The sequence below is a fragment of the Pagrus pagrus genome (genome assembly GCF_965226575.1).
Source record: "Pagrus pagrus genome assembly, chromosome: 4".
Lineage (NCBI taxonomy): Eukaryota > Metazoa > Chordata > Actinopteri > Spariformes > Sparidae > Pagrus > Pagrus pagrus.
The window spans coordinates 20,309,324-20,333,440 of NC_140188.1; the positions used below are offsets into that span (position 1 = coordinate 20,309,324).

General features: G+C 42.6%; 2 protein-coding genes across 5 annotated transcripts in view; one reads left to right on the forward strand and one right to left on the reverse strand.

Moving 5' to 3' along the window:
• The window catches only part of sphkap (SPHK1 interactor, AKAP domain containing), a 109,015-nt gene extending 95,565 nt beyond the window's left edge, over positions 1–13,450 (forward strand). For 2 of the 4 annotated variants that reach the window (XM_084350255.1, XM_084350256.1), the window contains 9 exons: positions 99–158; positions 542–682; positions 1,424–1,694; positions 2,886–6,255; positions 7,772–7,933; positions 8,927–9,010; positions 10,040–10,089; positions 10,559–10,731; positions 11,474–13,450. In XM_084350255.1, the coding sequence (XP_084206381.1) occupies positions 99–158; positions 542–682; positions 1,424–1,694; positions 2,886–6,255; positions 7,772–7,933; positions 8,927–9,010; positions 10,040–10,089; positions 10,559–10,731; positions 11,474–11,626 (4,464 nt within the window). In that variant the 3' untranslated portion in view covers positions 11,627–13,450. The remainder of the gene's footprint in view (positions 1–98; positions 159–541; positions 683–1,423; positions 1,695–2,885; positions 6,256–7,771; positions 7,934–8,926; positions 9,011–10,039; positions 10,090–10,558; positions 10,732–11,473) is intronic. The other 2 variants (XM_084350257.1, XM_084350258.1) reach the window with 2 other exon arrangements.
• Positions 13,451–13,817: 367 nt separating this feature from the next.
• Positions 13,818–23,767, reverse strand: daw1 (dynein assembly factor with WDR repeat domains 1). Its single transcript, XM_084350259.1, has 13 exons — positions 23,661–23,767; positions 23,364–23,436; positions 22,727–22,871; positions 21,374–21,432; positions 21,150–21,272; positions 20,921–21,020; positions 20,565–20,672; positions 19,831–19,937; positions 19,566–19,668; positions 18,929–19,043; positions 17,897–17,973; positions 14,101–14,263; positions 13,818–13,988 (listed from the first exon to the last, which is right to left on the reverse strand). The coding sequence occupies exons 1-13, from the start codon at positions 23,698–23,700 to the stop codon at positions 13,954–13,956; spliced, it is 1,248 nt and encodes a 415-aa protein (XP_084206385.1). The 5' UTR covers positions 23,701–23,767; the 3' UTR covers positions 13,818–13,953.
• Between the last annotated feature and the right edge of the window lie 350 nt (positions 23,768–24,117).

A 24,117-nucleotide genomic window follows, 5' to 3' on the forward strand; every position in this document is an offset into this window, starting at 1 on the left:
TCTGGGACACTTTGTACTCGACTCCTACTCAGCTTTTGTCGAATAATCTTCACGCCGTGACTCTGATGTTTTGTCTTTCTCTTTTTGTCTCCTTTCAGATCTGTTTTGTAAATCTGGACCCTCAGAAAACGGACTGCCGCGATGACAAAATCATCAAGGTGAGCCGAATCCACATGCCACTCTCATTCTTTCCCTCCCGCATGAGCCTCTTTTCTTTCCCACCCACTTTTCATCTCCCAGGAACTCTGTTTATTGTATTTCACTTACAAACATAGACTCAGTTGCCATGGATTCAAAATCATTACCCAAAATTAGAGGGCTGATTTGTTTAGATAATATGCAGATTTTGCAACCTCCTGCAGCTGGCGGTGGCACCGGTGGGCGATCAATAATCATTCCACATGGCTCAGGAGTTCTCACAGGAAGGATTTTTATAATTATTTGTCTCCGAGTTGGAACCGAAGAGAAAAAACGTGTTCAGAATTTTGCCTTTCTTTTTTGTAATCTAGCATTGTGTCTATGCTCGCCATGTCTCCTGCAGAAATTGGCATCGGTGTCTCCAGACTTGCCAAAGCTCGTTGAATTACTGACCGTCCACCAGCCGAAGGAAAATGAGATCCTACTGCTCGGTGGCCTCGAAGCGTCAGACACTTGCCAAACTCACCCACACTCTCCATCTCAGGTGAGTGTGCAATGATGTCTCGAAATCCTCGCAAGCATGTTCAGCCTTTGAATTAACTGGCTGGGAGTGCGAGGCAGAGAGTGCAAGCTGTTCTTCTGTACCACAATTTTCTTGTGATTAGATTTGGACCTTTCGTGCGTCGAGAAATCCACAAGAGGAAGTGCGTTCATTTTATTGAGTAATTCTCTCCCATTCACTTCAATAAAAACAGTTCCTTGTCTTCTGAGGCAAAGAACTACGTGTACGACCGAAAACAAGTATTTGCATGGAGAGAAAATAACACTTGCTGGTAGTAATGGATGACTTGATGAAAAACGTTTTATTTTAGAATACTTTTAAACCTTAATCAGACATAAAAAAATAAAATAAAACCACACAAACTATACCCCTTTTTGGCCTTTTATTGGTATTTATTTTTAAATGGGATGTTTCCTCACAGCCACTGGCCATCTTATAGACTTTTTGAAGCTCACCAAATACATCATTGTATAAAACCACTGTTAGAATCAATACCTAGCCTGAGGAGTCTGCACAGACAATTAAACTTGCATGAACAGGCCCAGTGAGTTAATAGCGTATTGAATAAAAGAAAAACATGCAGTAGAGCTACACAATAAACTCAGTGTGAAGGTGTAAGATGTTTATAATTATCCATCTCAAAACATGTGACTCAGTGTATGTGTTGTCCACCATCCATGTGTTCATGCACAAATAATAGGTATCTGTACTTGTTCCATTCAGGGCGGGCATCAGCAGCAGAGAAGTACAGGCGTGTGCCTGGTTCAGTGTTCGGGGCAGAGACGCTCCACCCAGCCCAGCAGCATCATCTTTGATATCAACAAGTTCCTCATTGGTCTCCAATGGGGGAAGGAGCGACAGCTTCAGCAGGGCCGAGCAGCAGGCCATCGGGTCGACGATGACACCAATCGCTCCATCTCGTCCATAGAGGAAGACTTCCTGACGGCCTCGGAGCACCTTGGTGATGACAGCGAGGATGATGGCTTCAGAAATGGTGAGCCTGAGCCTCCTTATAGCCACCATAGAGTTTTTGTTTTCAGTTTGTCTGTTTGGTGACTTCAGGTCCTTGTAACAGTAATGTTTACATGTTTGGGCCTGCACCAGAAATAAGATGCAACACAGCCAACTCTAAACTGAGTCGCTGCAGTGTTCATATTTAGACCATGAACAATAAGAAGGTTTTCTGCTGTGAGTGGATCGTGCAGCACCGGCTGTACTGTTGAGTCATGACTGGCTCATTGCTACTGAGGTCTTAGTCCATCAAATGATGATAACAGATAACAACGTGATAACAAGTGGTGGTCGTCCTACAACACTTCTTATCTCACACAGATTCTGTAGATGTTAAAGGTGCACTATGTAGTAGCAATCTTAACAAACTCTTTGTTTTCATGACTGAATAAACTGAATAAACAGACTGACCTTTAAAGGACGGAACAGTTTAATACTGTTTTACTTTGTTTATATTTGGCGGACCCTGCCACCTTTCTAGCTTCAAACAGTGTTCTGGGGACCTTATTTTCCTTCTTCAGTTTTTATTATTACCTCATTAATATTGTACATTTTTAAATTCTGAGTTTATAATTTCTCCTCTGAAACTACACAGTGCCCCTTTAAATGCCAGCAAAAAATACTTTCATTGCAAAGTAAGATAGAATGAAATTCTGCGTTGACAGTGTTCAATAATTTGTCAACTGTTCTCACACTTTCGCTGACATCATACTAAAACTCACTATTTTATATTGTAAACATTATTTTAGTATGTTTTTTTTCGAGCAGACATCAGATTTAAAAAAACAAATACAGCATACTGAGTAGAATTAAAGCCCATATTTCCCTCTGTGGTTTCAGCAACACTACCTAAGCAATTGTGTGGCAAGCAGTTAAAGATTTCTATAGGGCCTGGGAATGTATAACACAAGAGAGAAGTATATAATTATTGCAGTTGTGTTACCCTGGTGATAAATGAAATGTGTTTGGTGGAAATTAATCTCTTGATTTTTCTCCAAGGGGAAATTAAATGGGACAAAAAAAGACATAAACAAGCTCCAATATTAAGTGAAGGTTAAAACAGGGTAATATCCTGCTCTTGCTGTGACACTTTGTAAACTGATGGAGCTGCCTTCTAATCAGTCTGGACATTTTCATTCCCTGTCTTTTTCTGTTTTTCCCCGTCTCTTCACAGAACCAGAGAGTGGTGACCTGGCAGAGAGCTTGGTAGAGGTTGCACAGAAACACTGTGTCAGACTTGCATGTCAGAGGGGACAGCTGGCCCATCACCAGAACAGGGAGGATGCTGAGGTGAAAAGAGAAGGTCAACGGCGAGCAAGCCTCCACACAAAGGAGTCGGCTGGTCACTACGCCACCAATCTGGCCGAGTCAGTACTGCAGGATGCCTTCATACGCCTCTCTCAAGATGAAACCTCCTTTGTCTCTGAAGCGGCTGTCAGTGTGTCGCTCTCTAGTCGTCCTTCCAACTCCACTGGTCCTTCAAAGACCAGACAGCCTTCCCAACAGCGCACCTGCTCTTTTGAACTCCCCAAGATTGTTATAGTTCAAAGCCCAGATATTTCTGACGGGGCTGTAGAGTGGCCAGAGACCCAGGTGTCTCATGTGCCTGACCAGGATATCACTGCCAAAGCCAGAGAGGTGCCAGATAATGGGACACAGGCACACATTCAGCACCACAATGGAGGACATCCATCCAAACATGTAGAGGTGGCTTTGGCCTGTGCTGCCAATGTCATTGGCACTATTACTACCCCACAGCTGACAGAGCAGCTCGCCATGGAATCAGCTTCAGAGGAAGAAACAGAGGAGGAGCTGCAGGAACCAGAGGGGAGAGGTGACTACTCTTTCTCCTCAGCCATGTGCAGTATGGCTCAGGTAGCTGGTGCCGTAGCAGCTGTGGAGCTAACGGAGGAGTCAGGAGTGCGCGGCGATTCTGATGCAGATGTAGCCTACACAGCATCTCGTGGTCTGATGACTGCTGCCGAGGCCTCTACAGCCTTCACGCTGCACTGCAGTGTGGCAGAGGGTACCAGCGTTGAAACGTTTCGTGCCAACATTGCCGAGGTCCTACACAGGGAGGCAGCTGAGGTGCTGACTCAGCCACAAGGCTACAAGAGTGTAGCCCACCTACTGGAGGCCACGCATAATAAGATAGTAGATGGCATTACTTGTCCAAAAAAATCCTACATGGATGAAAGTGAGATGGATGATTTAATAAATGAGGTGGCGGACAGCCTGTTCAAGCACGCTTTAGAGAAAGCAAAAAAGAAAAAAGAACTGGCAGGCACTGGGAAGGATGCGCCAAACCTCCAGGTTTTTCTGCAGGACAGTGTAAACAATCTGCTGTTTGATATCCTTTGCCTGACACAGAAGAAAATCAGTCACACCATTGGATGTGACCAAGGGTCATTTGAGACGCAAGAGGGTGATACTTGTGCTAGGGAGCCTACTAAGGCCAACGAGAGCAAGGATCCATTAAGTCAATTACAGTGGTCAGTTGGCCATAGCCAGTCCACTAATAGTGAGAACCACAGCAGCATGCTACACTGCACAGATAAACTCGCTGGGCTAAAGGAGAAATATGTGCTTGAGGAAAGCGATCGCATAGAATCACACGGCAAAGAGCAACCGCAGCCGTCATCATGCAGACAAAGTCAGTATAAATCCACCTCCCTGCTTGCCAGGGACTTCTCAGACTACCAGCAGATCCAGCAGAGCACAGGTGCCATCAGAGAACCTTGGAGTGAAATCCCCATTCATAGCACAGAGAAGAGAGGACGGCTAGTGACAGGCAGTGACAGCAGACAGGCCTCTCTAACACCCCAGTCCTCCCTTAACTCTTGCAGGTCTCTGCAATTTTTGAGTATGGACTCTGAGTCAAGGACACCTATTACATGCTATGCTGATGATTTGGCTGCTACAGTGGTGTCTATGGCCACAGAGCTAGCAGCTATCTGCCTAGAGAACTCCACGGGGAAACAACCTTGGTTCTGTGCTCTAAAAGGGATGCCCACCGAAGGGCCAGAAGCCTACTTAATCCCTGCATGCCGCACAGTTCTCAGGAGGAAGGAGGTTCAGGGCAGCAATGCTGCCTCCAAGAAACATCGAGCACCCCGCCTCAGTGAGATCAAGAGGAAAACAGAGGAGCAACCAGAGCTGATGGAGCGGCTGGTGAACCGCGTGGTGGACGAATCAGTCAACCTTGATGAACCACAGGACCCGTTTGCCCTCTTTGCCTCTGAGGTCACAGCCAGGATCATGAATTGTCCGGAGCTTAATGTGACGGACACCTCCAAAACAGGCCAGACACGCAGCAGGTTGCAGTGTGAGAGGTGGAGCCGTGGGAAGGCATCTAGTTATGAGAGCATTCCAGAAGAAGATGCAGACCCCTCAGGCACGCCCAATACCCTGGGCCTCGGCAGTCGGCTAGGTCAGAACCTGAGCCGTGGTAGCTCGATCTCTAAGCAATCGAGCTGTGAGAGCATCACAGACGAGTTCTCACGGTTCATGGTAAACCAGATGGAGACTGAGGGCAGGGGCTTTGACCTTCTGCTCGACTACTACGCGGGGAAAAATGCCAGCAGCATTCTGGCTGCAGCTGTGCAACAGGCTGCAACAAAGAAAAATGGTCATCTTAATGTCAGGACCTCATCCTGCCTGTCCAAACAGTCGAGCACAGAGAGCATCACAGAGGAGTTCTACAGGTTTATGCTTCGAGACATGGATAAGGAAAACAAAGATTATGGTATTGCCAAGACTAAAGAGTGGAGTAACAGCCTCTTCCCCCCTTCTCCGAGAACACCCTTCTGTATACGACAGTCCTCTGTCCCAGACCGCCGCTCCTCAGATTCGAGACTGACTGTCAACTCACCCATTAAAGCCAACTCTTTTGACGGATTCGCTCGCAATGTGCACGGAGACACGCTGAATATCTTCCCAACCAACTCAGTATCAGCCACAGTATCAGGGCTGTGTAAGTCGGACTCCTGCCTCTATCAAAGGGGTAAAACGGACCAGATTACTGATATGCTGATTCATGAGACCTGGTCCAGCTCCATTGAGTCCTTGATGAGAAAGAACAAGATCATTGCAGATCCAGAGGACAGTATTGAGCTGGAGGCTGCAGGAGACTCCCAGCCCCATGTGCAGCAGTATGCCAATCGCCTGGCAGCTGACATTGTAGACATTGGCAAGTCTGCACTGGGAGGCCAACAAGAGGTAGCTGGGGGCACATCCGGGTGGCACTCTCAGCCACACATGCCCGTTGGTGAAAGAAGGAGGGGGTTCAAACAGTCTCATCTAAGTTGTGGTCGGAGTAGGTCAAGCCAGGAACATACTGGTACTGGAGTAGGGTCCGGGACCAGTGACAGCAGTGCACCCCGTGTGAGGGGCCCCAGAGATGTGCCACTGATCCACATTGAGGGAGATCAGAAGGATGAAGAGACTCTTTCAAACCCTGAAAGAACAGGAGGAGGACCTCAGGAAACACCACCAGATATGTCAGCTACCAAGCGTACAGAGAGAGCCACAGCCAACAGCAGCAGGTATTACACTGCTCACAGTCTTGTGTGAGAGTCAGACCCATCCTGCAGGCAGAGAGATTTTTGTAGCCCAGCAGCAGAATCGTAACGCTGTAGACGTGAAAAGTAGAGATTAATCCGTCTGACAAGAGTGAGAAATGAAAAAGCTCATGTTTTTTTTTCAAGGTAAAATTAAAAGTCGTCAAAGAACAACAAATGAAATCCAGGCCCCACAACTGTCCAAGCGTAGCAAACCTATTTTGAGAGTTTTGATCAAAGAGTAGCAGGCACACCAAGGGCCTATTCACTGGGAAAACCAATCTATTTTGGCTGTGTGTGAGGTTTGACAAACCTTTTGCTAGGCTGTGAGTCATACTGTCTGGGGTTATGTACTATGTGTGCAGAAAGCTTTTAGTGGCTTCATCTTTTATCCACTGTGAGGGTATTCGACTCACCTTGATCAGTACAAGTTGCACTCATACTTGACTAAAACCATGAGACATTAATAGGTGTTTAGATTAAATTGACACCGAAGCTTGCTTGAGAAAAGATGAAGTCAATTTAGTTGCAATAAGGGTATTTAGTCCTGATTGTTACACTATTAGACATGGGGAGTCTCACATGTCTTATTCCAACCAGACTTGACATTTTAGTCAGACAAGGACTCAGCAAGGTGGCAAGATTCACTCCAATTCAGAGTGTCTGAGTGGCCTTTCAGAGAAGTCAGCGGAGCGTAGACTCTCCCAGAAGACATTTTAGTGGATATTCTGGGGGTAATGAAGACTGCAGCAGTTCATAGTGTGTCTTAGTGTGGAAGCAAATGAACCGTCTGAAAATGCACAAGTGGAAAAAGCTGCTAATGTGCAAGAGAGGCGTATAGAGGAAAGTGAAAATATTACATCCAAACATGAGGTAGGGTTGTGATCCGCTGGTCTTTTTAATGTGAAATGCAGATCCCTAAAATAAGACTTGTTCAAAAGTGACTGAGCGGAAAAAAAGCTGAAAGGGCTCAAAGGCCACAGGAGAGTCACAAGACACGCTCCTTTTCTCTTGACAGTACATGTAATCCTGGAACAAGTGGAGTGCATCTGTTTGTCCCTTGTGTAAGAGAGGAACTCAATCACTCGCCTAGTCAATAAAACATGATTTCCCTGTGGGATTGTCGAGGATGGCAGCCCTCAATCGTCTGATTATGACTTAACTTAATCAGCTTCCTGAAAAACACTAAAAATCCAGCTGTGCCCCTGAGGAATGCAGTTTGCTGATGCATTAAAGAGATCGAATTGAATTAGCTTTCTTTTTATGTGGTGCATAGTTACCTTAAGTTTCAAAGGCCTGTCATTTGTATAAATTAATTCATGCAGACTTACAATTTTAAGAGTGTTATCTATTCCGACTCTACCTGTTAAATACATTGCAGCTTCAGTAAAATCCAATGTTGCATAGTGAATAGAGGGACATGGGGACAACACTTTGCAGCAGACATTGTGCACATCTGGTCGACGGTCATTCCCACCATCTTGCGGTTTGCTCTCCCCAGCAGTGAGAGGGACAGGCCAGCTGCGGCGGCGGCTGCAGTAGTGAAGAGGGACAAGCGTTCTATGAGTGCTAGCAGTGAAGAGAGCATGGGGAGCTGGTCCCATATAACCCCCGAGGATGACCCCCACGAGGAGACCAGTAGTTTTATCCAGCTGAGCGAGGGGTCAGTAACTGTTGCTCCTTGATACTGCTCCAAACGCTGCTACTCCCACCCTCACCCCCACTCCCATTGGCCCATCGCTACTGACACTTGTGCTCGCCTGTGCCGATGCCAATTTACTCCCCGCTGCTGCAATCTCCACGCCTGATAAGGCAGTGTATGGCAGAGAGCTCATTCCACAAAGCCCTCTCCATGGCTCGCATATGGGGCTAGACCCTGCCTGCACCCCACGCACAGCTACCCTAGTAGTAGGCTGCAGTGGTACGGTGTGACCTCTCACATCAAAGGCCTCTAGTTGAGAACATTTGCTACACCATTCCCTGCTTCATCAAATTCTCATTCCTTTTAGCCGAGCACACCAACTATTTCAACTTTTACCAAAAAGCCTGGAGTCACTTCTCTGTGCTTTCTAGTTGAAATAAATTTTACAGTAGAAATTGACCTGCTTTCAACAATTTATATGCTGTGACACCAAAGTAAGCACAATAAACTGCATATTTAATGGCATTTACTTCTAAAGACACATTTAATAGAGACGTAAGAGTGTGTTCAGTGTGGCAACAATATAGGCTACTTGCTTTTTGCTTATCCAGCTGCAAGGGTAGTTTACCGCACCACCACAACACTCGCTGCTCCTTGCAACCTCTCCATCTACCTGCTTACTTTAACTCCACCTCATGCCTCGATCCATGTTGTGACACAAGGGCACGGCTGCCAGCCCTGCCTGTCCACCCTGCCCGCCTAGACTACCTCCAAATCTCCTCATCCTCATATTCAGACAGGCTTGCTGCTGGACGAAAATCACCAGCTCTCCCACCTTGAGCGTCCGATCCCGCTGCAGCAGCTGCTATTTATATGTTAATCACTAGATAATGAACAACATGACCTGCATCGCTGCGCCTGGTTATTGTTCTCTTCACAAGTCAGCGATCATGTCGGATGTCTTGAGACAACAAGCGGATGACGCTATCTTTTGTTTTTTTTATTGGTTAACAGGAACGGGACCAGCAGCGCATCCAGCCTGGGCATGGCAGACTTGGATGCTTTCTCCGACGTGCCCACTCAGAGCACAGTAATCAGGTAGCTGTCAGTGTCACAGGCCGGGATCTGAAATATTTCTCATTAATGTGTCACTCTGATGCTGATAATGACGTTTTTTTCCCTAATATATAAGAAAGTCTGAAGATGGTATATTACTTTTTCTCATTTTCTCACCCAGAGCGCAGCAATCAGGCGACTGTGACAGGCTGCCGGACGAACACTCACGCACATGACAGATTATAGCTAATTACATATTCTATTGTCACTCACTGGCATGGATAAAAATATTCGAGACATAAAAGCCTCTCCAGCCTGCAGCACTTCTTCTCTACTCTTCTATATTTTTATGCGTCTCAACTGTAAAGTTTAAAAACACATTCAGACGAAAAGCCGCTTCCCATCAGTGCAACGCGAAAATGCGATGCAGCAACACAGAAAATCCACATAAGTTCCCTCTGGACCCCAAATTTGATGCTAATGCTAGCTATTGTGGCTAGCCCCTTACCGTGACCAACATACATACATTTTTGTTGTGAGTTTTCTTTGAGTCGGCCGCAGACATGTCTGCCGTCTCTCGAATACGATGGAGCCAGATGGCGCTCGGCTTGTGGTGCTCAAAGCGCCACAAATTTGCAAAACTCACTAGCAAAGTCCCTTTCCAGAATTCATGACCCAGTTACTCAGGATAATCTGCACACCTTGTTGTGAGCAGTTCAGTGTAGGAAGTATTTTCTTTACGCCGAACGAAACCCACCAACCGTATTGCCACTCAGAGGGAAGTGTGCATCTACTCGTGGACGAGGCCTGTGGATAATCTTGAGTAACTGGGTCATGATTTCCGGAAAGAGACGTTGCTGTTGAGATTTGCAAATGTATTTTCCTGTTTCTTCAAGCACCACAAGCCAAGTGCCACTAGTTCCATGATATTTGAGAGAAGGCAGACATCTCCACAGAGGACTTTTACAAAACTGTACTTTTTTTATGTTTGATTCTCGGCTGAACTGTCCCTTTAAACTAAAACTGTATGTAACTGTAACTTTCAATTGTTTTGTGTTTTTTTCCTGACAGTGAGGAGACAGAGAAGGGCCATCTGGCAGGAACCAAGGAGAACGTCTTTGGTAAGTGTAGTGATGGATCCTTATGTCATCCCAATGTTATCAAATCCTTATTCACCTCCTTTGTCACATCTCTCTACTCACCAAGAGCTCTTCAGTAACTCGAGGTGCAGCATGTGCTGCGTCTGAGTGATTAATCCCTCAGATGGATGTCCTTTTAATAGAATTCTCCTCTCTGAAATAAGGATGGTCATAAATAAATGAAAAGGGCCCATTGTTCCAGAAGTGTATCGACACAAAGTTCATCTTTGTTTAATGACTTACACTTCAACAAAGATTATCTCAAAGCAAAGCTGAGCCCAGGATATTTCTATTTTATGAAGCTGAACATATTGTACGCTTGCATGAAAAGGTTTGCCCCACAGACCTACGATGCTTTGATGCTCTTTGAGGACAACATAGTTCAAGGTCTGTAACGTAGGGATGCCCTCCTATCCTACTACAATCTATCCTGTCACCTTTGATTTTTCAGCGAGGACCACAGACGGCAGTAGTGACCTCAGGGTGTTGTTGGTAGTGAACTGCGACCTGGAGCCTGAGTGCGTGGACTCGGAGCTTAGAGTGGCCCTGCAGTGGATTGCTGCCTCCGAGCTGGGCCTTCCTGCTCTTTACTTCAGGAAGTCCAAAGAGAAGAGGGTTGCAAAGGTGGGGACAGCTATCAAACCAAAAACATAACAGCAGGCTTTTTTCACTCAAATGCTGCTGGTTGTTTGGCTTTCTTTTATCATTATAACTCTGTTGCAGGGCCGTAAACAAGATTTTAGAGATACTGAGGTCCACCCCACACATGCACAAAAGAATAAATCCTCTATTTATTTATATTTGGTTGGCCTAAAAGTGAGACAATTTAAATATGACCAAGTGTGATATCCAACTCGCAATTTTCTTTTGATAAAGGTAATATGTGTCACAACATACAGCACCGTTATAAAGTAAGTATCTTGGTGCTGAAATGATGCCGTACAGATCAAAGTGCAGGGTTTTTGACGTCCATTAGAGACATGTACAGTATAGATTACACTGAAAAGACATTGTTCTAGACATATAGATATAACATTTTGAAAATAAATACATATATTTTGTATTGATGACATGACCGAACCCGTCCAGAGCCTGGACATATTTTCTTAATTTTTGTCCAAATCTGGTCTGGCCCGTCTTGTCACAACAGATTCTGGGCATCCACGCGGTACAAAAATCATATTCTCCAGATGGAGTCGAGCACACTTGTTTGGCAAAGACCTCAGCAAAAAAAAAATCACATCTTTTTAAGATCGTATCCAGTGAAAAATTACCATTCCCACTGAAACTGTTGTTCACAATATCTATACTGTAAAAATTAGACAGCAAAGTGCTATTGATGAGCAATACGTGTGTCTTCTCTCAGTTCCAGAGGGTGATCCACCTGATGTCTCAGAAGGCGTGGCGAATCGCGGACTTGTTCAGCGCCGTGGTTCAATTCTGTAAGCTACACGAGAAAGAGGAAGAGGAGGGCCGGTCCCTGTCCAGCCTGTTCGATTGGCTGTTGGAGACCATGTAGAGCCGACTAACCTCCTCGTACTGCAACCAGACACACATGCTCGCTCATCCACTCACACTCCTAACATGCTCCCAACTGTTTGCCCCACCCTGTCTCATCACACCAAGTGTCTCCTACCGCAAGCTGAAAGCACAAACACGATCAGCATACTTGAGAAATTCATACAGTTGTGTTTTTTTGTCTTGTTCGCAGCCATGAAAAGACCAGTCTCCCTTTAACGAAAGCATGTTTTTATTTTCACCTCTTGAGTGAGACACACACTAACACAGAGCAAACTGTAGGTGTACGGGTTGGACATTCCTGATGCGAATGAACTAGCCTTCAAGAGATTATAGTCAGCAGGTTTTAACTGCTCCAGATGATATATATAAATATATATATTTACAGATTCTCACAACCAAATTATGAGTTTATTTATTTATTTATTCCAAAATGAACACACATGAGGCAAAGTACCAATAGAGGACAGGAAAATCAGGTTAAATTCTCCCCACAGCTCAACACGTTCAAACCTTTTGTATCAAAAACTACTTTGTAAAAGAGGCTGTCTATGGAAACGTAAGCCCAGAAAAAGCTCCATCACTTTCTTATGAGAGCCACTTAGAAGTGCACATTTGCTTAAGTAACAATGCCCATATCTTTGTTGTGTTCATTGGCCAACATACCACCTCTGTTGTGACCTTGAAATTCAGTTCAAAGTAAGTGTGTTATCTTGTTAATGGTACTTGAGAACTGATTATTTTGGATAGCTGTACTGTATATACTGTAGATTTGGAACTGCTGCACCTTGGAGTAGTGGACTGCTCTCTTTAGCTTTTACTATGTCAGGAAGACAGAGTAAGGTTTGTAATGTTGAATTTGTATGTGAATTTGGTCTGTTTCTTTCTCTACTTAGTGGTACTCTAGTGTTACATCAGCATTGGGAAAAAAAAAAAGAAAAATCACACAACTCAGCTGTAAACTCTGTCACGGTAGAACTGAATGTATTTATCTTTTGACATCAATAAATTTCTGTGATGTGAAATACAAGCAGACTTGTTCATTCGTAACATTCAGCTGAGAGGCAACTGAACCTTGTTTAGTAGAATATTTATTCACATCAGAATTAGACTGTATGTATGTCGCAGATGCAGTGAGACGCAAATTCATGACAGTTGAACACCAGCTAGGAAGCCACCAAACAAACATTCATCATCGTGTGCTGTGCTTTCAGAAAATACTGCTTAATGCAGTAGGCAGTGGGAACAACAATATCAGCTTAACTTTGTTAGCTAATAATGGGCTCTTGAAGATGAAAAAAAGACAAACATTTACACTCAAGCTAGTGGATGAATATTATTAAATGCAGAGGTTTTAGAAATGCAGCACGTTAGATTGAAATTAGATCGAATTTAAAGCTTAGACAGTTGAGTCTAGCTCACACTTTCTTTACACAGAACCAGTTCTCTTTACAAATAATGTTCAGACACTGTTACTTCTACAAGCTTTCAAGAACTACTCCCACATTTTAGGAAACAGGCTTACTTAGTGTCTTAGATGAGAAGATTGAGACCACTCTCGTGTTAAATTGGAAGCTGGAGCCAGAAAATGATTAGCTTAGCCTAGCATGCTAAAGGCAGGGGATAACAGCTACTGTATTGTCACCTTCTCTAAAGTAGACTTTTTAACAACCTCAATCTGGCCCTTTGATTATCTGTTGTCAAGCACATACCTTTCAAATCTGACCCTTCTAAAAAGTAATTGAATAGGCCTGGTGTACAATTTAAAATCTACTGAGCTTGATTGTTTAATTTTCAACACAAACAGAAATGTAAAAACAAGAAAGTGGTCTGATGGTCTTGAGTTCTGTTCTGTTCTGTAACCATGTAGCGTGTGAACAACTGAGCCTTGCTAGCAGCTGTATTTTTGAACGGAGCCAGGCTTACTGTGTCCATCTGCTTCCAGTCTTTATGCCAAGCTAAGCTAATTGCCTCTTGGCTTTAGCTCCAAACTTGATGTAAATATGTACAATGTTTTCACAATATTCTTGGCGTCAAAGCAAACTATTACAAAACTGTAAAAAACCACTGACATTTTTAATGAGTTAACTGGTCAAGCCCAGCACGAAATGATAAGCAGGGAAAAAGCGACGCCTCAAACAGATTCAGTAACACGAGGCACATAAAGAGACAAATTATATAATCAGCGACGATCCACTTTAACCTTTTAATGACTTTTACTTCACTGTGACTGCAGGTTATTTGATAGTGGGTCATTAACGCTCGACACAAATTGATCATTGTGTCCTTGTCATGTCTGCCTGAGCTTCAGCATGGTCAAGGGAAGGGTCAGTACCAGATCCGACATGTGTTATCCTTGCTACCTGCAGGAGAGCACAAACACAAACAAGTGCAATTAAGCATTTCTAAAGGCTAGAGAGGAGCTGCTCAAAGCTACATTTCAACACTGTGTGTGTGTTTGTGGACAGTGTATACCTGTAATGATCGCGTCGCCCTCATAGTTGAAAACACAGGAGAAGATCTCGTCAGTGTGTCCCTCCAGAACTTGTTGGCAGACACCTGACTGAACATCCCACAGACGAGCTGTCTTGTCTGAGCTGGCAGTCAGGACCCTGCTGCCCTGGGGGCTGAAACAGATCTACCAAGAGAGACAGGCGTGTTAGTCTTATTCAGAGTTGGATGAGTGTGTGCTACATGAGTGATAAAGTGGGCAAGAGGGAGACTGCTGAAAAATAGATTATGCCAGAAGTGACTAGGTGACAAAGGCAGGGGAAAATGAGTGAGTTTAGAGCAATTTCACCACCTCAGCAGCATTATCCCACAGAGGTCATTCAACTTTAAATACTTAAGGAGGATCAAGGCACCAGTGGCGCCACACAGTGATGAGGTTTTCCAGTTGAGTATTATGAAAATCATTGCTGAGGCTGATTGTGTTAGATCCCGGGGTTATCATTCCCAGAATGGGTTTATATCCCAACAGTGAGGTAAAGGCAGGGATGATTAAATGAAGCTGGCTCTAGATGGCCATGAAAGTAAAGTGTGTTTTTATTAAAACTCTAAACTGAGCACCAAGGAGCGACCATAGACAGGAAATGGAAACTGACGAGAGAAGAAGCTGACAAAGATAGAAGACGGGCGGAAGAAGATGAGAGTGGGAGCACTGGCAGGTACAGAAATGGAATAAAAACAGTTTTAAATGGACGAAGAGGGGAAAAGAAAACATTCAGGAGAGAGGATACGATGAGAAAGATGTATAAATAAACAAGACTAAAGCTGTGCCCCAATTTCATATTACATTAGAAGTCTAACCTCATTTCCTAAATAGTGGGTTCACACTGCAAAAGTTACAAAATTATCTATATTCAAAGTTGTCAGCATACATACTAAGATTGCTTGATTTTTTTATGTGTGCTGTTGATGGATGCATAACCCAAGGTACCATGTTCTTTAGGGGTGACTTCACTGGTTTCAAAAAGAAGTCTGATTGTATGTAAGCCTATGAGAAAATGAACATCTCTTCTTCAACGCAGCATGATGTTCATTTTGTAAATTATGGTCCAGTTTGGAATAAAATAGACAATAAAGCAGGATATGCTTCAAGGAGTGGCTACCTTGCGATTGCCATGTCACTACAATGGCACTTCCTGGGGTTCTCAGTCAGATCCAGTCAGTATTGTACCCCACTCCACCCTCTCGTACAATTACGGTCACTTCTGGCTCCAAAATGCCATAATGCTAAACTCAGCGCTTCAAAACAGTCGCTCACAATCCAGTGGGAGACATCATGATGGTTTAACACTTTGTAGGTCTGCCTCAAGCAGTCATTGTCCAAAAATTCAACTTTCTTTAAAAACGTATGTGTCATCTACTTCATCATATCTCCAAATTAAGAAATAAATTGTATAAAAATGGCCTCATTGGTTATTCCACCATTTTGCTTGCCCCTTACTCTGCACATAGAGTAGGTATAGAAAACACATGGATGAACTGGGCAATAATGTGTGGTCACAGAGATGTGTATTTGTCATTTTATCCACCATTGCCTCAGTCTCTTCATCACGTGGTCACTAGGTTGTAGTCATGGGATGTGCATGTATTCAGCTACGAGACTGTTTAACCTTCGCCATCTTGTTTGTAGAAGAAAAATAGGTATAGGTAATAGGTTAGGTACTAGGACTGTAATAATTACTTGATTAATTGACTGGTCGATCGAAAGAAAACTGATCACCAAGTATTTTAGTAAGCAGAAATTGCAAACATTTGCTGGTTCCAGCTTCTTATATGTAAGGATTTCAGTTTTTCTTTGTCATTTATCATAGAAAATTAATGAATTGTTCAAATATTTGACAGACTAATCGGTATTGAAAATAATTGCCATTTGCAGCCGTGTTAGGTACTTAGTGTAATATCAATACACGTTTTTCTACCAGGCGCCACAAATGTGCCGTTTACTCAGCCATCTTTTCTCTTCAGCTTTGAAACACTGTGCTGTCAATGTGCCCCACACATTTCACAATAATGTGACATTTGGATTATGAAAAATCTTGTGTGCAAACGTTACGCTGGCATTCAGTGCAAGAATAAAGCTAATGCAGCGACCAAGATGGAAAGGATTTTTCCTTCTGGAGGGGACAAAATATTTGAAAACAAAAGGCCTTGTGGATTCCTGACGTGACATTGTAGAAACATGCATTCAGGTCTTAAGAATCAGTCATTAACAAGTTACCATTCATATTTCACAGATTTAAAACCAGAAAATGCTCAACGGTGAATTAATTAGAGGTGGCATACTGAGACACATTTTAAAATAACAGCTTACAGCGAGAAATAGAGGGAGAGGCCGATGGGGGGAAAAAAGAAAATCATGGTCATGGTTAAGAAGCATGGAGAGGAGGGGGAGAGGTGTCCTGTTAGGCAGAGATTAGTGTCATAATCCTCTGGAATGATCCTCCATCCAGCCTATTTATGACTGACTGACTGCCTGATGTGTGTCAGTAAACAGATGCAACTTCTCAGCCCCTCGTACACAGAAACCTAGGCAGGCAGAGCCTGCAGGACACACACACTTATGCAGAGCAAAACACCTGGAGAATGGTTAATGGGTAAAATCACTCGCATTAAAGTACAAGGTCAGTGCGGGGTCAAAAAAAACACCTTATAACAAAGTGTGTGTTTGTTGGACTCAAAGCCGTGTTACACTGGGTTAAAGGCTCTTTTTAAGGGCGTGTGACTACATGTGATGGCACGGGTACAACATTTGGTGCCCTGAGTTCAAAGGCTAATAACACAAGGTCAAAGCACGCTCACTTACTGTAGGGTCAGGGATGACAGATGGTATTTGTGATTTCTCATGTAGAAAATACTGACATCTAGTTTGGAGCCCAAAGATTCAATTAGTCAGATCAACGGAAGCATCACTACAGTCCTGTGTCCTACTTGCTGAGCTTTACCATGTGACACAGTGAGCACAAAACAGCCTGAAGCCTGGACTCCTGTCCCTACACTTCAGCATCACAGTTTATCCCATGTTAACAAGGCAAGTACAGGCGATATCCTATTTGCAGCGCTGCCCAGCAGATATAGTGATTGAGCAACATCCACCATGTTAACCAAAATCACAAACCCTTTCACGCCTGCTTGTAGCCTGGTGCATCCGTTAACTTGTGGTTTTGCCTCATGGCCAATTGTAATAATACTTACACCCAAACATGTCTGGGAAATGATGGTCAGATTAAAGTTCTTAAAAAATAGCATTATTAAATTAAATTTTCTGTTATCATGTCCATTGATATACAAGTTTGACAGGAAGTAAATGTGGTCCCTGCTGTTTCCTATTCATTTAGATTTAGCCATAAATAATAAATAAAACAATTCTAATGAAATAGTCTAGAAAACCTAGGTAGTGACTCATTTCTCTGCTACTCTCTGCTCCACTAGCCTTCATTATACAATGCGTGGCTCTAAAAAGCTGAAACATGTGCAATGGTTTTGTGACCGTACAGCTCTTACACTAATCTTATAGACTCCTTGTTATATCTTTGTTAAACTGAGAAGATGTTAGAATTTTACATGATAGATAATAACAAGAGACAAAGTACTCAAGTTCTATTCAAAAAGCAAAAAAAATAATAATAAAAAGCTGTATTACAGAACAGAGGCTTGTAAAACAAAAACTAGCAGCAGATGGGGCGAGACTTTGGCTCTCTGTGGTGACATAAAACAACTTTTCACAGGCTATGGCAGAGAAGCCATTTAGGGGCATGTGACTTACCTTGGAGATTTCTCCATCGTGGCCCTCTAGGGTCGTGAGACACTGATGTGTGTTTGCACTGAACACTCGCGCTGTACCTGACAGAAGGAGGAACAGGCAGGAGTGTTGGTGTACACGCACTGTACTCTTTTAAGATGTCACAATGTTGATTTTGTTGCATGTTGCCTTAGGAACCAGCGGATACCCAACACATAAAAACATAGCCAAGATTCATGGCAAAAGGGAGAAAAAAAATATTTTTGCAATTTTAAAGCAACATTATGTAACTTTTTCACCTAAAATATCAGCTTCAGAATCATGTTGATGGTACAGTGTCTTGTAATAGTGTGAATGGTGTCTCTGTCTCAGCCCCCCATCACTTGTTTCTGCACTATGTAACTTCAGTGAGAGGGTAGGATCACAGCATTACATACATGTTTACTTCAACATACAAGTTTTCAACACATGACACTGTTATGATGTAATGAATATTGTTTGTAGTTAGCACCTACATTACATCTGACAAATTGTTACAGACCTGGGATTTATATTTATGACAAGGTTGAAATTGTGGGGCGTGCAAGATCGCACAAAATGGCAATTTCTACATTATGTTGCTTTAAAGTAAACCTCAGGCATGTGATCAAGAGGAAAAGTGAAAATGTGTAAAAATAAAAAATCCTAAATAAGAAATGAACTGGTGCGGCATTTTTATAATCTCCTCGGGCCCCTGCCCTGCTTGTTTTAGATGTTTCCTGTCTCACCACACCTGAGTCAAATGAATGGGTCGTTATCAGGCAAGCTGATTATTTGAATCAGGCATGTTGGAGTAGGGGAACATCTAAAACATGCAGAGCAGGGTCCCTAAGGATAAGACATGAAAATAGTATTCACTGTACACCAAAAACATAAACAATTATATATGTATACAGTATGTACAGCCTACTGTATATGTATGTATACTGTATTTAAAGACATATAATACTATAATAGTGTAACTTACATAACTTAACAAGTAATGTTAACTCTAAGTAAATGACATGTTGGTCTCACCATCAGCAGACGCAGTAGCAATGAGCTGACCACTTAAATCAAAACACACATCCAGCACCTCTTCTTTGTGTCCAACTAGGGTGGCCACACACTTCCCACTGCCTGTGTCCCACAACTGCAAATACATACACATGTAACACAGAACAATCTGAGTGACGTGATTATAAACACACACACACAGGCAGAAAACACATGAGCACCAAAACTAGGACACACACGTGTGAACAAAACACATACTGTATGCAGCCTCATGAAATGTGCTCGCATGTAGCTGTTAGCCTTCTTATGTGGCGTTACTTTAACCATCTCCCCCAGAGGAATGCAGTGAGGTGGATAATTCTTACTTGTGAGCATGACTCATCTTGGCATAATTAAGGAATTAGGATTTAATTTTTGCTCCTTTAAATAATGGAGACCTCAGAGACAGGAGGTGGAGAGAGACGGAGAGTGTGAAAAGGAGGAGGGTGGATATGAATGACAAGCTTAAAATGCTAAATAAATAAAGGACTATATTGCTGTAGTCAAAACATATATTTCTAGTCTGTAAAGGGACATTTTTGCAGAATTATTTTGTTGAAATGGAGTTAAATAAAAAAAAAAACATGCAACTAGCGAACACAATTGCATCATAGTTCACCTTGCAGGTTTTGTCCATGGAGCCTGTGACTATGAGAGAGCAATCCCAGTTAAACTGAACGTTGCTGATTTCCCCCCTGTGACCAATCAGAGCGTGGACACGTCTGAAAAACAAAGCAAAACAAAACAGAAAACACAGCGGTCAGCTGTGCACTCCTGTACGCAGAATGTTTAGGTGCGAATCAATGCATGCACTGTATAGTATAACTGATGACACACGCACACACGTCGATGCACACATTTAAATAACAGTGACGACGTCTGACCTTCCTGAAGCAACATCCCATATAGCAACTGTGTGGTCAAAGGAGCCAGTGACGAGCTGATTTCCCACTGTGTTAAAGCACAGAGAGAGGACCTCCGCAGTGTGACCCTGGAGGAAATCAAAAGACAGCATGATCCCTCACTGACTAATTTCTTTTTTCTTTCAAACCCCCTCTCCTTCTATGTGCCCGTATGGATGAAAATGCACATCAACAAGCCAATATTATTTATTCAAACAAACATACAGACCTAAGCCTAAAGGGTAGACTCTTGAATTCTTGATATGAATAAATAAAAATAAGCATATGCTCGAGATTCAGTGCTCAATTGACTGCTGTCAGCGTGATTGATTCTCCGTGGTGTGAAGAAGTGAAAGAACAGAGAGAGCTGCAGAGTGTTGCTTCTGACTGAGACAGAGCCAGCCGACCAACCAGTCACACCACGAACCCACGTGCAGTTTGTACATCAAAGAGAGCGCACTGCTTCCCTCAGAGGGGGTTATGAGAGTTATTATTAAAGAGTTACAGCTACATTTCCCACCAGATCAGGGGTGGATATGTGGGGTAGAAAAAGTGCCGGCCATCAGCAGGAGTAACAACACTCAATTAAGGAGTAATTACTCTTAGTAGTGAATGAAAAGTTAATCGATGCATTATTAATGAATGAATGTGAGTCATATCAGAAAAAGGAGAAAGAGGGGCATTGGGATATAGTAAGTAAAGAAAAGATAACTCACAGTCAGAGTGGCCACCTCCTCCCCAGTCTCCACATCCCACAGCTTGGCAGTGGCATCCATGCTGCCTGTGGCCACCAGTGTACTCTGGGGGTTGAACGCCAGGCACACCTACACAATACAACCACACAATACTCTGACACAGAGCCAAAAGGGATTTGGCAGACTGATCTATTAACAAAGCACTGAACATAACACCAAAGTAAAAGCATTAATATATGCAATTTAAATGCTCAGCTGGGCCTAACGGTAAAGCCCTTTATAGAGCAGCCTATAGTATAGTTTGATTACTTGTGCAGCACTGCAAAAAATAATCAAAAACATTTATAATTTTCACTTAACCAGTCTGTCATACATACTATTTCTGCCATGTGTCCGCGAAAGGTATGAAAACATTTGCCCGTCTCAGCACACCACAGTTTGCAGGTCTTATCAAAAGAGCCGGTGGCGATCTTGTCTCTAAGTTTCAGAAAGATAAAACAAAGCAAAGAAAACGTCATTTGTAAGATGAACAGCCTCTCTGAAAGGCTAAGTACGTAGAGCAATGTTCTCAGTTGCTGTTAAGGTTTTGCTGACACAGCTCATTACCCATAGGGGTTGTTGAAGGTAATCGCATACACCACGTTTCTGTGACCCTCCAGCGTGTGCAGCTCTCTGCCTGAGGCTGTGTCCCAAACTCTACATGTCCTGTCATAGCTCCCAGTTATAAACCTGCAGAGTGTTAGAGAGAACAATAAACAACAACAACAAAAATACATTGCTTTTCCTGAACTCCACAGTGCCAGACTTTTGTGTGTTGCAGATAAACCTACCTTGACCCTGATTTGTCAAAGGCAACATTTGTCAGAGGCAGTATGTGTGCCTTGAGCTCCTGCAAAAAAAGACCAGAGAGATGAGGAAAAATAACCTCCAAGGCATTGTAGTTATTTACTTCATTCATCTTTAAGATTACCCATGAAGTGCCCATATTTAATTCCTCTGACTTTGATGTAAAGGAAAGACCTCTCCCTCCTGGCTCTTGTGAGGGAAATTCTCGAATGTCACTTAATTATTTTGATATGTTATTCTTGCATATGAAATCTAACAAATACTGTGTAACATTCATATGTGTGTAGTGTGGAAACTTATGTTTGTGGGCCTCCTTTGGTTTCTGTTTTGTGATAGTCGGTTGTCGAGCATATGTGATATAGAGGGCTGTAAAAACTAATGTAGGTAAGAACTCAGTTAAGGAGTTCATCCTGAAGGCTTTTTTTTAACCTCTACTGTGTGACCTCTGGGGATATATGTTCTGACAATGGTTGATGTATAACACATTACCTATGGAAAGAAGGTATATGTTAATTATTAATATGCTATTGTTTAATTTGAGGTGGATGTGGAAATGGTGAGAATGTTATTTCAAGTGAGTTCACATGTAACCTTGTGACCGCTGCAATTGTGTATTGGTCTTGCAATTATAAAGCAGGAGGAAAGACTGCCTCTCTTTAGTCATCATCTATGAGCTGCTGAGGTGTGCCTCTTGTCTGCCAGCAATAAAGAACTTCTAGAAAAGAAATATTGTGTCAAACTTGGTGTTTTGGCCAACTCTCATCTGCACTAGACAAGTGACTGATTTTCAGTTGCCACGACACTCTGCAGTGGGGGAAGGATTTGCTCTCCTTATGCAGAACAATCTCTCACCAGTTTCATGACTATCCTCTGACTTACTGCCCCCTAACCCACCCTAACCTCGTACCAATTAAGTCATGTGTATTCCTCAAGACGCTAAGACACTCATGCAGCACCTGTATCATGTTATCAGGCAGACTGTTGGCATGTTTCTAATTTTTAAAACATAGTAACCTAACCACTGCTGCTCTCTAGTGCCTCTTCTGAGCACTGGCATATTTCACTACTCAAAACTCCTCACTGTCCACATATGTACAGAACATTCACAAAGAACAAAAAACAATTAACTAATGTACTGCAGTAATCAGCTGATGTTGATCCAAAATCTTTTCTCCTGCCTGTGTGTAATATAAAAACACAGCTGTACAGAAAGATGGAATAATCATGGAAAATGAATGAATGGATGTCTTCACCAAGAGCTACTTTATAGATACTATATCACTGTGTTGATTTATTTATTATTGACCAGTAATGCCAGTATCAGTTTTATGTCTGACCTTCATGAAACAGAACCTGTGGTGGTCATGCTGCCCCTGTTTCTGCTGAAGTCGAACAATCAGCTGTTTGACCTGATCAGCCCGGGAGTCTGTGATCAGAGGCTCTGATCGCCTGATTTCTGCCACCAGCTCCTCTGGGTTGGTTCTGCATGGTGGGGAAAATGCGATAAAATGTCATAAAAGTGATAAAATGACTTTTATTAAGTAATTGTAAAGGTTAAAAACATCAGTTGCAACTCATCCAAATAATGTTTATAAATGAACCACACCGTATTTATTATTATGAACATCAATTGCAACTTTCCAATAAACAATTGCTTATAAGTCGTTTATAAAGCATTTCATTGCTTGTCAACAGTGAAATAACTGTTAAATAAAGTTTAATTAACTATGAATTTGCCCTTTTTATTATATATAATTGTTTATTTTAATGATATGATAGATATTATAAAGTCTTACCAAATATATGAATGTATTTACATATCAAAGACACAGAAAAAAATACTGAGGACATGACCTCAGTGGCCTCAATGGTAGCCTGCTCCTACACAGTTATTATGACATCACACTTATCAATTAGCCACTGTGCTGTTGGCTAAGTTCATAAATGTTACAATATATGATACAACTCACGCACTCTGGAGTCAAATCCAAAAGGTCGATTGATTTGGTCCTCAATTGTCCTCCTTTGTCATATTCCAGGATTATACCTGACAGCAGAAAAACAATTTAAACCAGGAGCGGCTATTCATGTCGGCTAAACTAGCATTCACTCGGCTAACGATAACCAACATGGTGTTGGAGCTAGTAATGTTAGCATAGAGTAAATTGTTGTCAAAGTTGAAAACAGTCCTCTACAACAGCGGGACGTTCCCTTCAGACTAAGTGACGTTACAGCTGGGACACCTCTGAGTAATGAAATTATTTGTTTTACCTGGTGGATAATATCTGAGAAGGAACCGCTTTAGTCTCATGTTTCCATGTGTTTGGGTTAGCTAGCTACTTCACATCACCTATCAACAAAGCGTTGCTATGGCGACACACTCGCGGCACATGCAGTCACGACGCATGCGTAGTACGAAGATAAGATCTCAACAGCTCAGGAGGCTTCTTCCCTTTTATTTTGAAACTTGTACTACAATGGATGGAGATAATACATCGATGTTTTGCTCTGAAGAGAACGGAGCACAGAATGTAAACAAAAGTATATATCAACAGACAAACAAAAAATAAATTAATTAAATGAAAAATAAGCTAGGGGGTCTCTTCTAATAATCCCAAGGCATCAATAATGTCCAGAAGTTTCCTTGCTGTTTAATTTTTAGTATATTTTCAAATACTCAAAAGAAACAAAATATGAATAATAATATATGATAAATAATATGACAAGG

Coding starts and splice junctions, on each gene's coding strand:
- daw1 (XM_084350259.1), bottom strand. CDS start 23,700: ATGAGACTAAAGCGGTTCCTTCTCAGATATTATCCACCAG. Junction 19,044..19,565: donor CCATGGACAAAACCTGCAAG/GTGAACTATGAT, acceptor ATGTATTTGCAG/TTGTGGGACACAGGCAGTGG. Junction 13,989..14,100: donor GGGCGACGCGATCATTACAG/GTATACACTGTC, acceptor GCTCTCCTGCAG/GTAGCAAGGATAACACATGT.